Genomic DNA, 14958 nt, shown 5'->3' on the forward strand with positions numbered 1-14958 from the left:
TTCCATCTTAATTTTTAGTAAATTAAGCCCAAGCCAATACAGCAAATGGCGTTTGATTTAAATAAAACAAATGAGTTTGGATTGTTCGGTACTAAATCGTTGTTGTGTAAGCTAGGTGATAGAGTTTTTGAGTCGTTTCGCTGCGATCGTCTCTTGTTACAATGGCCAACCTTTTCCCTGAGTTTCCCGTTTCTTCCGGCTGCTGCTAAAATTCTTTTGAAAAATAATTCTATTTCGCCGCCTTCACAATCGCTATTTCCAAGCATTTTACCGACATTGAGAATGGTGCACGAGAGTGAGAGAGAAAGAGCGTAGGTATACATTTTAGCGAGAGAGCAAAATTTGCTGTCAAAAAATTTTACCCCGAACGAGCACGCATTCGCTTTTTCGCTCTCAGTTGAATACGGTGTGTGTCCGGATGAAGACGTGAACGGGAACCCTACGGCGCGTCGTTGCGATTTTGACGACATTTCTGCAAATTTTTCCTCGTTTGCAGAGCGCAAGCAATCCCCGGCCGTTTAGCCGCATCTGGCGATGTGTGTGCCGGGACGTGTTTACGAACACGACGGAGATTTGGTGCAGGGTGAAAATTAGTGCAAATAAGGTAAAAGCGTCGAATGTGTGTTGAACAAAGGGAAAACGTAATTAGTTTTATTATTTATCACGCGGGTAGCAGGCACACATACGCACACACATACACAAACCAACGCGGGCGTACGTGTGTTGCAAAAAGTGCGTGAATGGTAGTTGTGGGTATGGTACATCGCCGAAAAAACAGGCAATGGGCAGCCTGAAAATGGCCAGCAAACGACGGCAGAATAGTTGAAGCGCGGCGGCGTGTTCTAGAATGGGGGGCGTGTGTGTGTTGAAACGGCGCCAGCAGAAGTAGTGATGGTGTTGTGTGTGTCGGGCGCTTCTCCTTTTCCCTACACGGACACAAAGCCGTCCGCGCGATGCTCAAGTGGTGTAAAAAAGTGAATGTATGTAGCTCTCGCTCGCTCTCGCGTACGCCCGCAAACCGTGCACGCTTTTTCCATCCTGCAGAGGAAATCGCGGGTTGCTGAGAATGAGTATATGTGTGCGAAGCCCGAAACCCGAACGAACGATGAGCCGCGCACAGTGGGAAACGCATTGATGAAAAATGCAGCAATAACAAGATGTGTGACAAAATTCTTGTCCGTGGAACATTGCCCATTAAATTATGCTCTGTCGATGTGCGGACCGTAATGCTGTAGTTTTAAAAACGAAGGTCGTTTGTTCCGTTTGCACCCAGCAAAGCCCAGCCTAGCCTGCACAGAGAAAAAAGTCATGTGCCTATAGTGCATTTCCAAACCGGTGGGCCGCCGTGATCCACTGTGCGCCGTTCGTGCCGTCGTCGCTGATGACGTCATCTTCGACGGTATCCGAACGTACCGACAAAACTGCTTGCAGCGCTGCTAGCTCGAGGTCTTCCCGGTCGAATCGGTTTCGTTCAGTACGGGCGTGTGCGTGCCAGCTCAAAGGTGACGGTGTCGATACGTTTCGGATGTGCGATCTACTCCGTGTGCGGTTTCAGCAGCAAAACCAGCCGCCGCCATTATACATCGCAGTGGTGGGTCTCGCGCGATACGAAAACCGCCGCCCGTTGTGTATTTCGAGTGTGTGGTGAGTGAATGCGTTTTGCTACCTTCGCTTAGACAAGTGGTGTTGTCACCAGTGATCTCCCCCTTTTCTTCTTCTCTGCTCTTCAATAATACATCCACCACCACACATGGGCCCTGGTGCCGAGTGAGGGGTACGAGTTCCGGCCACTACTTATCTAGCACCATCGCCTCACGGTGGTGTTATGGCCTTCACCAAACTTCCAAACGCGCTGTGCTGTATTTTTTAAAGCGTTCGATGTTTTTCTTCGGACACTTTCAACCTGTGTGTGCTGTGCTGGTGCTAATTGTCCAAAGCGAGCCCGCGAGCGGGTGTGTGTGTGTGTGTGTGATTGGGACGTCAGTGATTGGGTGGAAAATAGAAGAGCTTTTCTGGTGTTATTTTCCCGCCGCTGCTCTCCTTCTTAGTAGGCGCTGGCTGTACCTTCTCCTCTTATTCTTAATCTGGACCACCGGCCACATCCTCCACTTTCATCCTCCATCTGCTGCTGTCAATTGGCGGCTCATAATTAGGCGAGCAAGGAAACGAACAAAAAAAAAAAAGCTCGCACCACAAAAACGCAGCCGCATCATCATCATCATCAACCGTGACAAGTGAATCGAGCAAGACTGAGAGCAGGAAGCCTGAGCAAAAGAGCAAGAAGAGTAGTGCGATGCGAAGAAGCGCATAGAAGAAACGAAAGAGCGAGAGAGAGAGAGCGAGTGATCGGATAGCTGTGTGTGTCGGTGCGTGCGTGTGCTTTTTTTTGTTTAATTTACCGCACACTAGGGAAGCGAAGAAGAAAGTGTCAAGGGTGCAGTTTATTGGAATGCGTTTATGTTCGAGTTCGCGTTTAGAGCATCCGGCCTGCTCTGTCACACTCTCACACGTTTCCTCCGTTTTGGGTTGGTTTATTTTTTATTTTTCTCTTTTCCCTCTCTAGATTCTAAGTTTCCTGTTGATGGTGTTAATGGGTTAAGCGCAACAGTAAGAAAACGTCAACAGCAAACATCTTAGTGTGTCACGTTCGGTAATGATGCTGGAGCGTGCAAGAAAATGATAAACGAAATGCAACAAATGTGTACCGTAGCGTAAATGTGCATTATCGAGCAAAGGTACGGTACATTTTCATGCTGCAGGTGTTGGAAATAGACAGGAAAGTGCAAGTGTCGCGTGAAAATAAATCTTTGCCCCGGTCCGTGCGTGCATTGTCACCTAGTGTTGTGTGTTTGTTGGGAAATCGTGTCTGTGTGTGTGTGTTTGTGTGTGACGTCAACGACACGTTCGTCAGAGCATATGTCACCGTTGCACGGCTGCCTGCCTGCAGTAACAAAATAAATAAGGAATATTAATTACCGTGCAATCGTCATCACCACCGCCGTTTGCAACTACCTGAACGTTGTTGCGGTGTATGTGCGTAAAAAGGTGCGTGTGGTGTGCATGGTGTTCCGCACCGGAAAAAGCTAGAACGAGTGTATACACGAACCAGATAAGCAATCATCATCATCATCAGCGTCAGCAGCAGTAACACATTACCACATTGGCTTCGTTTGGTTGAAAAGCGTACGTCGAAACGTGCGGCACGATGTCATCCGATAAGGTGCCGCCGATATCACCATCGAAAAGTCGCAGACAACTGGTGAGTAGTGCAATCGAGCATAAGAAAAGTTGTGGCATGAGTTGCGGCGTGCTATGCCAGCTACAGTCGGGAACAAATGTGTCTGGGAGTGTAATCCAAAAATCTGGCAGAATTTTGCTTTCCTTTTCAATGTAAGATGTTGTAATATTCCGAAGTACTTCCTCCAGACCATAAACCTCATTAGTAGGAAAAACAAGATATGCAGGAACGCATAGATTTCCGCTTTAGAAGATCGGGTCCTCGTTTGCAACCCGTCATGTTTACTGTTGCGAGTAAAAATCAGCCAACCAAGAAAGTAGAACAAACTCGTGTATGTAATCGATATTGATTCCGAAGAGAGCTTAGTCGCTTCGACTATAAGTGAAGTGGAATGTTGCTCGATAAGAAATCTGCCACGCCGGATGTGTTCCGTCGAGAGTGTAACAGATATTTCACACGATGTAGATACACGCGCACCTGGCAAACACGACGGTGTGCCTCTTTAACCGGTGGTGTGGTGTACGCGTTGATTCCCCGTTCCAGAAATAGCCGGCTTGCTGCTATGTTTCCCAACGTGGTCCGTGAAGGAGTTACATTGGGTTTGGTTGGTAGAAATTTTGGCTTATAATATTAGCAGGCCATTCAGATGCGACTTGTGTGAGCCTGTTAATGTACATTTTTTCGACAATTTTGCTACAACCAAAACAGGACCAACGTTCAAACGGAAAAAACCTAATTGTAATTGCTACTAAATAATTGAAGCTTGACCTTTTACCAGGTTACGATGTTTTTGAGGATTTTCCCAAACTTTGAGTGTAGACTGATTTGCACTGCGGCTGCTGCACGAGAGCCACGCTTGTGGTACTATAAAACAGCGGAATACACTACGAAGCTATAGAATGAATCTATTCTGGACACGTCTGCACGAATAGATCAGTTAGCTAGGCGTTAAAAATAAGTAAGCCACCTTACGTGAAGACCATAATCTAGTAGGTTGTTAATGAAATTTCAAAAAAGGATACAATTTTTTTACGAAAACGAAAAAGGATACGTAAAATGTGGAAAGGATTTTTTCATTGCATTTTGTTGTATTAATGGTCATACCATTGCTTGGCCTATTTCTAAGCCAAATGTTTGGTGCATTGTTTCCGCTCCATGAAACTATTCCACACAAATTTAAAGTGATGCCAACCTCTTCGCTTAATTCTCGATACTGAATGAATAATTTTATGATGTGCAATGATCATAGCTGTTTTCAAAACTGTCGCAAACAAATAGAAACTGTTTAGAACCGCTATTTTATTCCTTGTATACTGGAAAGTTCTTCGTCAGTTCCAGTGCATGCAACATAACGATTCGTCGTCGTTCATGCAAACCAAACGCGCGAACGAACATCGGGAACCAACGCCAATCGACGATTTGTTGGAGGCGGTTGGGGTTGTGTGTAAGCGCTTGGGTGGCAGCTTAGAATCCGTATCCAGTGGTTAAGACGAAGCAGTGGCTCACCAAAAGCACACGAAAACGAGACAATAAGCATGACGCGTTCGGCTTGGTCATCCCCTAATATCGCTACCCCCATCCCTACGCGGCGGGGGGTTGTTACGCGAAAAGTATGGCAAACGTGTGCGGATGCTTTCATGCCGTCATCTCGACACCGTTTGGGATCTTTTTCTTTCTCTCTCTCTCTCTCTCTCTCTCTCTCTCTCTCTCTCTCTCACACACACACACTCCTGGGTGTTGCTCCTTTTTAGTAACGGCGGCAACCTGCTTCAAGCGTTTTGCACTCTTGCCTGGGTGAATTTTGTGTGGTGCCGGTGTAAGAGAAAGGGTGAAAAATGTGGAAATCGAATTGGTCAGTCAGCCAGCGAAGTCGCGCGCGATTTACACTGGCAGAGAGAGAGCCGTACCTTTCGCGGACCCTAACCCAGAACCAAAAAGGATGCGACACGCTTCGTTCGAGCAAGTTAGGCATGAGCGAGAAAGAGAGATACTAGCGTAATGTGAGAGGAGAACGTATGCGCAAGCGCGTGCATCTTTCTCGCTTACACTCGCATTCTTCGTAGGGGGTGAGGTTTATAGCAAAATCTGTCGATGGGTTTTAGAGCATCGAGGAAATGGATGTCCGTGTCCGTTGTTTCTGTGTGCCCTATGACCCGGCCGGCACCATGATCGGCCGAAGCTTCCTTTCGAGTCCGCTTTTCTTGAAAAAGCGTTTTGAAGACGCTGAATTCTAGACTTCGTTGTCCGCGATAATTTGGCCGAAGTTATTTGAAACGAACCATCACGTACATACATTCCAATGGTGGATATGGAATGAAGACCGGCCGGCTAGTGCGATGAACAACGCTTTCCTTTTTCTTTCCCGCAAATGCCGGCTGGAGGAAAGTTTTCGCATCCTGACTTGGGCGGGCTGTGGACGATGATGATGTAGTGCCAATACTGGGACACAGGAGTAAAAGATTGTTGGACACTGATTAAATTCTCTTCAATTTTTCTGTCTATTACCTACTTACAATTTTTCTATATTTCACCTGGAAGGAGAAACGATTTATATGATCCGCTAGTGTGTCATAATTAAGTTTTATCGGTTCTATTAGGTATCACACCTTAGAAAAATCGAAGCACACAGGAAGCTAATTGTTAAGCCAAACAACATAAAACCGCAGAACATGTAAAGTCACATGCGGTCGTTAAGTGACGTTTCACGAAGATCACAGCATCTACCACTCTATTTGGAACAATAAAGGGAAGCCCTGTTTTCCTTGCTTCGAAAGGGAGAAGACCGACGATAAATAAACACCTTTCACGCGTGCTAACTCCAAGACAGGCGTTACAGCTGCCTGTCAGCAAAACAAGAATCTAACGGTCATCGTGACTTTACCACTCTCTGGGTCTATTGCTTCACTTATCTAGCTTATCGTTTGATAAATATGCGCCGATTCAGCACTCTCCCGGTGTGGGAATAAAGCTAAACATCGAGATTCCGATTATCGCACATTGTAGTAGGCAATGGGATTACATGCGATAGGCATGAATCATCATCTTCTTCATCAATCGATAGTAGCCGGTGCTTTTGATGCTTTCCGTTTCATCAGAGCGTTCTATGTGCGTGAGCTTTCAAGAGGGCATTTTTGTTTACTTTTCACAGCGTAAAGATTGCATCCCCCCTCCCTAATCGTGTTCTACTGTCAAACTTCTCATACCTGGGTCCAGAAAACACGAATAAAGCATTTGCCAGTTTTTTTTTCCCCAAAAGGATATTTATTGATTCTCAGGTGTATAATGGATAAGTGTGGTGTACATCTAAAAAACGGCATTAAATCATTAAGAAAGATAGGAAGGAGGTGGTGGTACACTGATTGCCCTTTATACCTGAAACATTTGCCAAGGATTCGGTTCATTTCGATGCACATCGACCGCGGAGAGTAGAACCGATGATCGAAGAGGCAGGCATCCAATCCTGTCCTACACATCTAGAACATTGGTGCGCAATGCTTTATTTTCAATGGCCCCAACATGCCCTAAAACAGGCTTAAGAAACCGGTTTTTATCATTCAGGTTTTTCGAGGTTCGCATTTTCGCGAACCCTCATCCGTCTCTCGCCGGTAGCTGCGATAGCTTCTCGTACCGGCATCATCGCCAGGTACACGTTTGTTTTCGCGAACATCAATTTTGGAAAGATTTTTCGACGTTGCGTATACGAATGTGAGCATTGGTGCTAGGGCAATATACTACATTATATTGGATTGGATGAGTAATATCTGTGTGTGGCTGTCTGGTTAGCAGTTTAATGAAGATGTGCCTGAGAAAAAAATTTAGTTTTTGTGCTTTCTAGGATTCTTAGTGTATATTTTACGCATAGTTATAAATCGAACATAAGCTTGTGCATCACTAATTTTTAATATCCATAATTAGGCTTGTGTAAGATAAGCTCTGAGAAGAAGTTAAAGGTGAAAAGATGTCAAAACAGTACCGAGATTAACTACTGGTGAAGTGGACAAAAGTGTCTCACCCTTGTCTTGTCTTCAGCGGTGCCTTACTCACCATGAAACCTCGTTTACTAAAGGACCTCTTCGTCGACCTACACCTTCCAAGTATTTTTATCATCTAAAAGATCTTTATGTCTAAAATCCGATGGACAATCGCAACGTTTCTAACTAGGTTTAATGAAGTTATTCTTCCGTTCTTCCACCACCACCATACTTCAGGTGTGATTAGTGGGAAGAATGAAAAATATTTTAAAAAAAGTTATAATGCACGTAACGTATTTTCAATTGAAAATTTCTTTCAGTCAAATTAATTTGAAATTTGAAATGAAATTAATGAAATTAAATGAAAGCTTACATTTAAAGTTCTTAGAAACGTGTCTCCTTCTGTTAGTCTACACCCGCAACAAAAGAAAAAGAATATATCCTACCTATAGTCCATTCTACCGTTTGTTATGTGAATGTACGCTTTTGTTTATGCTGAAGCAAACGTACAACAAACATCACACGTGTGGAAAAACTTCCACACGATACACACGTGACGAGTTTTCCCGGCTACTAGCGACACATCGCATCCGACAGAGCCGGACAAGAAACAGCTGAGAAATGACTTTCACTTTTCACGGTCATAACATCGCCAACTTGGATCACGCTCGTCAAGAATCGTGCGAAATGCGGATTATGACGATGGGGATGGGAAGCCGCGTATGTGTTGGGGAGACCGTTGGTGGTTGGGTACAAAATATTCGCTTCGGTGAGCCAGAAATGCTCCGTGTGGCGAAGGAGGGGGTCGCTTACTATGTTGCGTTGGTTGTTGTAAAGCTTGTAAGTCGCAAGCATATTGGAAGCCGTTGGATGATTGATTGAAGGCCGTGTTGCCACTGTGTCAACGCATGGTTATCAAGCAACTTACGCGTACGATTTAGTAATAATTTCTTTTCTATCTTTTTATCTCGCTTTCCTTTTCATGTACACGACACACAGCGCGAACGTAAACAGCGAAAGCTATATTCGGAAGAGTTCACATTCGGCGACGATGATTACGAAGGTGGGAGAGGATTCAGCGTGGCGGAAAAGCTGGAATCACCCCGATTCGCTCAGTCCGGCATGGTGCGCGAAATGAAAGGCGAAAATCTAACCGTCGGGTAAGTTGAGTTGCAGTGTGCCATAGTGACCGGGAAGAAGTCAGTCAGAATCAGTCACATGTACGCATCCATGTCAAAGATATCGGTGCCAACTGCTTTAATACTTCTTCAAGATCTTAAATTTTAGACTTTTCTCGATAATTTTTTTTAAATTCAAATTGATTAGCTTCATAGGGAAAGGTGTACAGGAAAAAGTGTCTTCCATCTCTGTTCTGTTTATCAAAAAACACGGCCCCCCTATCTGTTCGCCGCTTTGTGGTATCGGAAAATCATATGTCCCATCGGGCGTATAACCGGGTCGAAACGCAGCGTGAAAAACCATTCCAGCAGCACGAGATAGAGCTTGAGCGTGCGAGAGAAGCGAACAATCAGACGACCTCTATACATTTTCAATTTTATGGCAAATCGTTTTGTGCTTTTCAATCTTTCTGTGGACGCGTTTTCGTTCGTGTGTACACATTGAAGCGTCGTCAGCGTTTTGCGGTTCGGGAACAACCATCAACCAAACTTTCATCCACTCCCCCCCCTAAAAACCTCCTCCCACCTTTCAAAAGCGGGGCTGAGTTTTGCACGCGACAATGCATTTGGTGTAGTGGAAGGAAGACAAACTTAAAGCGGTCACTGGGAATGCATTTCTACCGGTGAAAAAAAACAAAAGGCAGCAGAAGAAGAAGAAGTATAGCGAGATCGATTATTTATTGTTGACCTATTTAAAGTATGCCCTGTTGGTTCCGTTGAACATGCTTGTTTAGGCAAATTAGCGCAAATTAAAAGTGATTAGCCACGACGCTAGTGGCACGACGTTATATGCATTTGCCCTTAATGTTCTCCTTCGCTTCATTCCTTCATTCGGCAGATTTTTGCAACAGAATGGCTTCAACATTCCGCTGCTGTTCAAGGAGAAAACCGGCCTTGGGCTGCAGGTGCCGACGGCCAATTTCTCCATCAGCGACGTCCGGATGTGTGTCGGGTCGCGCCGCCTGCTGGACGTGATGGACGTCAACACGCAGAAGAACGTCGAGATGACGATGAAGGAATGGGAAAAGTATTACGAGGATCCGGAAAAGACCAAGCTGCTGAACGTGATTTCGCTCGAGTTTTCCCACACCAAGCTGGAGAACTACGTGCAGAGTCCGGCGATCGTGCGCCAGATCGACTGGGTGGACGTGGTGTGGCCAAAGCAGCTGAAGGAATCGCAGGTCGAATCGACCAACCTGCTGAACGACATGATGTACCCGAAGGTGCAGAAGTACTGCCTGATGTCGGTCAAAAACTGCTACACGGACTTTCACGTCGATTTCGGCGGCACCTCGGTGTGGTATCACATACTGCGCGGTAGCAAAGTGTTCTGGCTGATACCGCCCACCGAGAAGAATCTGCAGCTGTACGAAAAATGGGTACTGTCCGGCAAACAGTCGGACGTGTTCTTTGGCGATACGGTGGAAAAGTGTGCCCGCGTTTACCTCACGGCCGGTAACACGTTCTTCATCCCGACCGGGTGGATCCATGCCGTGTACACACCGACGGATTCGCTCGTCTTTGGCGGCAACTTTCTGCATTCGTTCGGCATCGTGAAGCAGCTGAAGATAACGCAGGTGGAGGATAATACGAAGGTGCCGCAAAAGTTTCGGTACCCATTCTTCACCGAAATGCTGTGGTACGTGCTGGCGAAGTATGTGTACACGCTGCTCGGCCACTCACATCTCGAGGGTGAAGCGGGCCGGGAGCACGAGCTGGAGGGGAAGCCGCACGTGCATCTCACGCACTACGAGCTGTTCGGGCTGAAAGACATCGTGATGTACCTGTACGATCTGCCGGCACAGAAGAAGAATGTGCCGGAGCTGATAAGGGATCCGGTGGCGCTCATTAAGGACGTGCGGACGCTGGTCGAGCGACACTGCCGGGACGTACCGGAGCTGGCCGTTACCGGTGTGCCGGTGCTGCATCCGGACCTGAACGTAAGCAACAATGCGTACATCCGCGAGCATTACGAGTATTATTCGGGCGATGGCTGTGGAAACCGGACGACCGATAATGAAGGGTCGGGCGGTAATCACGCTCGAGGTGCAGCTGACGAGCAGCGCGAGGATGACGACGACGATATGGAAAACCGACGGCGAAGGATTAAGCAGGAGATCAAAAAGGAACACGATGACGATGGCGAAAGTTTAACTGTCCAGCAGCAGCAGGAGCAGCAGCAGCAACAAAATCATTCCCAGCCGCATCACAATCATCATAATACAGTACAGCGTAAGGAAGTGTCGTCGGAGGCGGCGGCAGACAGCGAACGGAACGCGGTATCGCCCCTCGGTTCCTCCCGTTCGCCGATCGGCAGCTCGAATGGGGGTACTACGATGGGTCCCCCAGCACGGTATACTAACAATCACCATGGTGGCGGCCATAATGGTGACGATCGGAACTTTGTCTCGCCACAACCGACCAGCGGTAACCGGTTACCGTCGAGTGGGGCTAGTGGTGGTGGTGGTGGTGTCGGTCGTGGTCCGTACAAGAAGCACAGTACCGGTGGGAGCAACAGTGGGGGCCATTTCGACAAGCGCGATAGTGGTGGGAACGGACCGCGCAGGCGCCGGACACGATGCAAAAATTGCGAAGCCTGCCAGCGGTCCGATTGCGGGGAGTGTAGTTTCTGTCTCGACATGGTAAAGTTTGGCGGCCCCGGTCGGGCTAAGCAGACGTGCATGATGCGCCAGTGTCTGCAGCCGATGCTGCCAGTGACGGCCCAGTGCATACACTGCAATCTGGACGGTTGGCGTCAGGCACCGATTACGGCACCGGCGCAGGCCAAGCTGCAAGCGCAACTGCAGGAAGGACCGTCCGCCCTGATGGAGTGTTCGGTGTGCTACGAAATATCGCATCCGGACTGTGCGCAGCGTGCAGCACCGGAGGCACACGGTATCGTGAACGATGATCTGCCCAACAGCTGGGAATGTCCGACGTGCTGCAAAATGGGCAAAAATACGGATTATCGGGTAAGAGAGGTGGTGTGGGCGCGTTACGCCATCCGGAATGGTATTAAATCACTGTCACTTTTCTCCTCTTTTAGCCTCGACACTTCCGAGCGCGACAAAAATCGTCCGAAATACGGCGCATGTCGGTGAGCAGCGACGCATCCTCGGCACACAACACCGAGTATGGACGGATAGGTGGTGGTGGTGGCGGCGGCGGTCATGGTGGTGCGGAGGGAACGATTGCAGGTGGGGATGGTATGATGTCTGGTTCCAATGTGTCCGCACCGAGAGCGCCCCGGTTTCAGGACGATATGCTGTACGATTTTGCCGTTTCCGGCAGTGCGGTCATTGTCGGCAGCAAAGGTGGCAACATTCTGTTCGAACGCAAGCCCAAGATAAAGGATGAGGACATTTCGAGCGGGTCCGAAAATGATGCTGCTTCCGGTGTGGGGAAGCAAATGCATCTGCACACGCTTAATGCGTCCAATGCGGCGGTCGCCGGCACGATGGGAACGGTGAAGGTTAAGGAGGAACCGCTGGATCATCACCACCATCATCACGAGTATTCCGCAAATCATCATGCAACGAGTGTAATAAAGGATGGCCGTGAGATTGCAGCGTCCGCCGTCGGTGGCGGTGTTCCGGTGAAGCGAAGAAAGAGCGAAGAAGGTGGCGGTGGTGCCATTAATGTAAATCACGCTGGCAGTAATCACGGCGGTGCCGGACCACCGGACGGTAACGGTACGGGACATGACGGGAAGAACGCCACGAACCACGGTTCACTTCCGAGGAAAAAGTCCTCCCAACGGATGCAGCTGGCTAATCAGATCCACAACACGTCAACCAAATCGATGAAGAAGCCACTGTACCCGATACGCCCAGCATCGTCGGTCACGCATACACCGACGATCCCGGTGGCTGGTAATTACGCGCTCGATGCTACCTGTCTGTTGGCCGTGTTTCGATACCTGCCGCCGGAGACGCTGGCAACGTGCACGATGGTGTGCAAGACCTGGTCCAACCTAGCGGTCGATCCGTCGCTCTGGAAGCGTATGAACTGTGCCGAGTACAAGCTGTCGCCGAACCTGCTGTCGGCGATCGTGCGCCGCCAGCCAGAACACTTGATAATGGATTGGATAGGGCTTGGCAAGCGGCAGGTGACGTGGCTGATATCGCGCATTCCCGGCCTCAAGAATCTCTCGCTCCAGGGCACACACATACAGGCCGTACTGGGGCTGCACACCTGCATGTGTCCCCCGTTGCAGGTGCTCGATCTGAGTTTTATCGCGGGGTTGAATGATTTCGCGATCCGCGAGATACTGTCGCCACCAAAGGATTCGCGGCCCGGGCTGGCCGATTCCAAGTCGCGGCTGCGGAACCTTAAAATGTTAAAGGTGGCCGGTGCGGATATCTCCGACGTGGCACTGCGCTACATTACCCAAGGTTTGCCGAACCTTACGCACCTCGATCTGAGCTCGTGCCAGCGCATCACTGATGCAGCGATCGCACAGATCGGTACATCGCCGGCGGCCATTAAAACGTTGATCGAGCTGGACCTGAGCTGCTGCAAGCTGATAACGGAGCTGTCGCTCGATCACCTCGCCAAGTGTGACGCACTCACGCGGCTTGATCTCAGCCATGTGCCGCAGGTATCGACGCAATCGATGATAAAATTTGCATCCACCTCCAAGAACGATCTACAGCTGCACGATATTAAGCTGGTGGATAAGCGGAAAACTCCTTCCCAGCAGCAGCAGCAGCAGTCGTCGCACGAGGCACAGTGATAAGGTAAAACGTAGCAACAACCCTTTTTAGGCAGGTACAGTGATTGGGTGTATAGTAGCCATCGTTTCTTTGCGTTTCCATGGTGAGAAAGCTTCTTGGTATCCAAGGAGACCCATTGAGAGCGTTCAGATGGACCGTGGATCTCTCTCCTGCTGTCTCTTGAAAGGGGAAGGGGTACAGTTATTTGTAAACAGTTCGAAATGAAACCAAAGATTATTTTTAAGTTTCCAACCCCTCTTGAAAGACGTGATGAGCAACACCACACAAGAGTGCGTGCCACATGCGCATCCAGGTGTAAATAGTTGTGAGTGGCGTACGTGCAAACATCAAGCGTGGTATATCGCGTTTGTTTTATTTGTTAACAATTCCTTGCTATTGTACGGAACTCCTCGCCCTTGACGAGTCCAATCAGCTACTTTGAAGGGAATGACAGGCTAAGGATTATAGAACGATAAAGCATTAGGAACTCTCATTAGGGAGGCAGGGCGAAAAACATGCCGTGGTCATGCACGTACTTAGACGTGATGCAGACTCCAGACAGAAGAGGTTAGGAACGGATAGGCAGTGGTAAGCGCTCCTGCGTGAAGCGTTGCGTGATCTGAAAATGTATGGATTTCAGAAAACCCAACGCATAATTCAGGAGCGCTAGGACTGCTAGCTTACTGGGTAGAGTAAAACAGAACACAGTGGCATCATCAGTAGTCAGTACGTTAACCTAGTATATGACTGTATTTTTTTAGCAAATTTGCTTCGTCCTTTTTTTACAAATCAAAGTAAATTAATATTGCTGGGGAGGCCGTAGTGCTTCTTCTATTGCATTTTTAAGTTTTAGTCGATATTGGTCGATTCTTCCTTCTTTACACCATGCATCTTTCTGCGATCTGTAGTGTGCAATTACAATGCAATAATGCGAGAGTGCTTAAGGAATTATCGAATACTAAAGATTGGTGTGAGCGAGTATATGTTTGCTATTAATTAGGCAGAAGAGTGGCAGATGAGAAGGGTCACCTCTTAGGCGCAAAATTAGCTATTGCATTCCCTCCAATTCCCACTGACTGTAGGTGCAAACGTCTTCTGAAAGAGCATATTGGCTCGTGTGTAGTATGGTAGAGAAAATTCGTCTGTTTGTTTGTTTTCCGTCGGCAGAAGTAACACCAGCGCACAATTCTGTATGTATGAAAGATTGATAGTATCTTCTTTGACTTAATTTGCCATTTCACGCGACGATCCTAAATCTGTAGGATAGTAGTGCTGTGAGACAAGTGAGACACGTGTGTATGTAAATACAACCGAAGTGAAGTGTAGCTTAACAGATTCCCCGCGGATTAAGAAGCAAGCATACATGTGTAGAGAAGAGTATTTTCAAAGCACACACACACACACATAGTATAGTTAAAATTGGCTCAAATCTAAAACACCAAGAAAAGGCAAAAATGGTCATAAACGTGTAGTGCATGCACAATTGCAGTATGGTGTATAAATGTGTATTTGACAAAAGAAAATCCTGTTTCGCGGGCATTCCCCTGCGTTGCTTAGATAAGTGAAGGAACTAGAAGGAACAGTGAAACCCCTTTAGAAATAAGCGAAATAAGCCGGATATTAGAGTATAGCATTAAAAAGCATCCTTCTGCAAACCTGCATAAACCCTATACAAGTTCCACATTACATGCGGTCGATGCCCCCCCTACCCCCGGTGAGAACATTTACCTTAAGTGTACAGCCACACAAAGGTTTACGATAATAGACGGTCATTTGTAAATAAAACCTTGCAACAATGGTGAAGAAAATACGAGTACCCTGATGCTGCTGCTAATCTTCATTTTCTTTACTATTCG

The 14958-nt window shown here is 47.6% G+C and overlaps 1 protein-coding gene across 3 annotated transcripts; it reads left to right on the plus strand.

Annotated features, from left to right (window-relative positions):
* The first annotated feature begins 399 nt into the window (after positions 1–399).
* Positions 400–14924, plus strand: LOC118506625 (jmjC domain-containing histone demethylation protein 1). 3 transcript variants are annotated; one of them, XM_036043994.1, is made up of 5 exons: positions 400–604; positions 2564–3259; positions 8209–8369; positions 9226–11359; positions 11434–14924. In XM_036043994.1, the coding sequence occupies exons 2-5, from the start codon at positions 3206–3208 to the stop codon at positions 13120–13122; spliced, it is 4038 nt and encodes a 1345-aa protein (XP_035899887.1). In that variant the 5' UTR covers positions 400–604; positions 2564–3205; the 3' UTR covers positions 13123–14924. The 3 variants fall into 3 exon arrangements, with proteins under 3 accessions (XP_035899887.1, XP_035899888.1, XP_035899889.1); XM_036043995.1 differs by lacking the exon at positions 400–604 and adding an exon at positions 626–1644; XM_036043996.1 differs by lacking the exon at positions 400–604 and adding an exon at positions 626–1591.
* The last annotated feature ends 34 nt before the right edge of the window (positions 14925–14958 follow it).

Source organism: Anopheles stephensi, chromosome 2 (genome assembly GCF_013141755.1).
Source record: "Anopheles stephensi strain Indian chromosome 2, UCI_ANSTEP_V1.0, whole genome shotgun sequence".
In the NCBI taxonomy this organism is placed as follows: domain Eukaryota; kingdom Metazoa; phylum Arthropoda; class Insecta; order Diptera; family Culicidae; genus Anopheles; species Anopheles stephensi.

Bases quoted from the DNA above. Each gene is read 5' to 3' on its own strand.
- LOC118506625 (XM_036043994.1), top strand. From the start codon at position 3,206: ATGTCATCCGATAAGGTGCCGCCGATATCACCATCGAAAAGTCGCAGA. The intron at 3,260-8,208 runs GTGAGTAGTGCA...CACGACACACAG, and splicing joins CGAAAAGTCGCAGACAACTG to CGCGAACGTAAACAGCGAAA. The intron at 8,370-9,225 runs GTAAGTTGAGTT...TTCATTCGGCAG, and splicing joins GGCGAAAATCTAACCGTCGG to ATTTTTGCAACAGAATGGCT.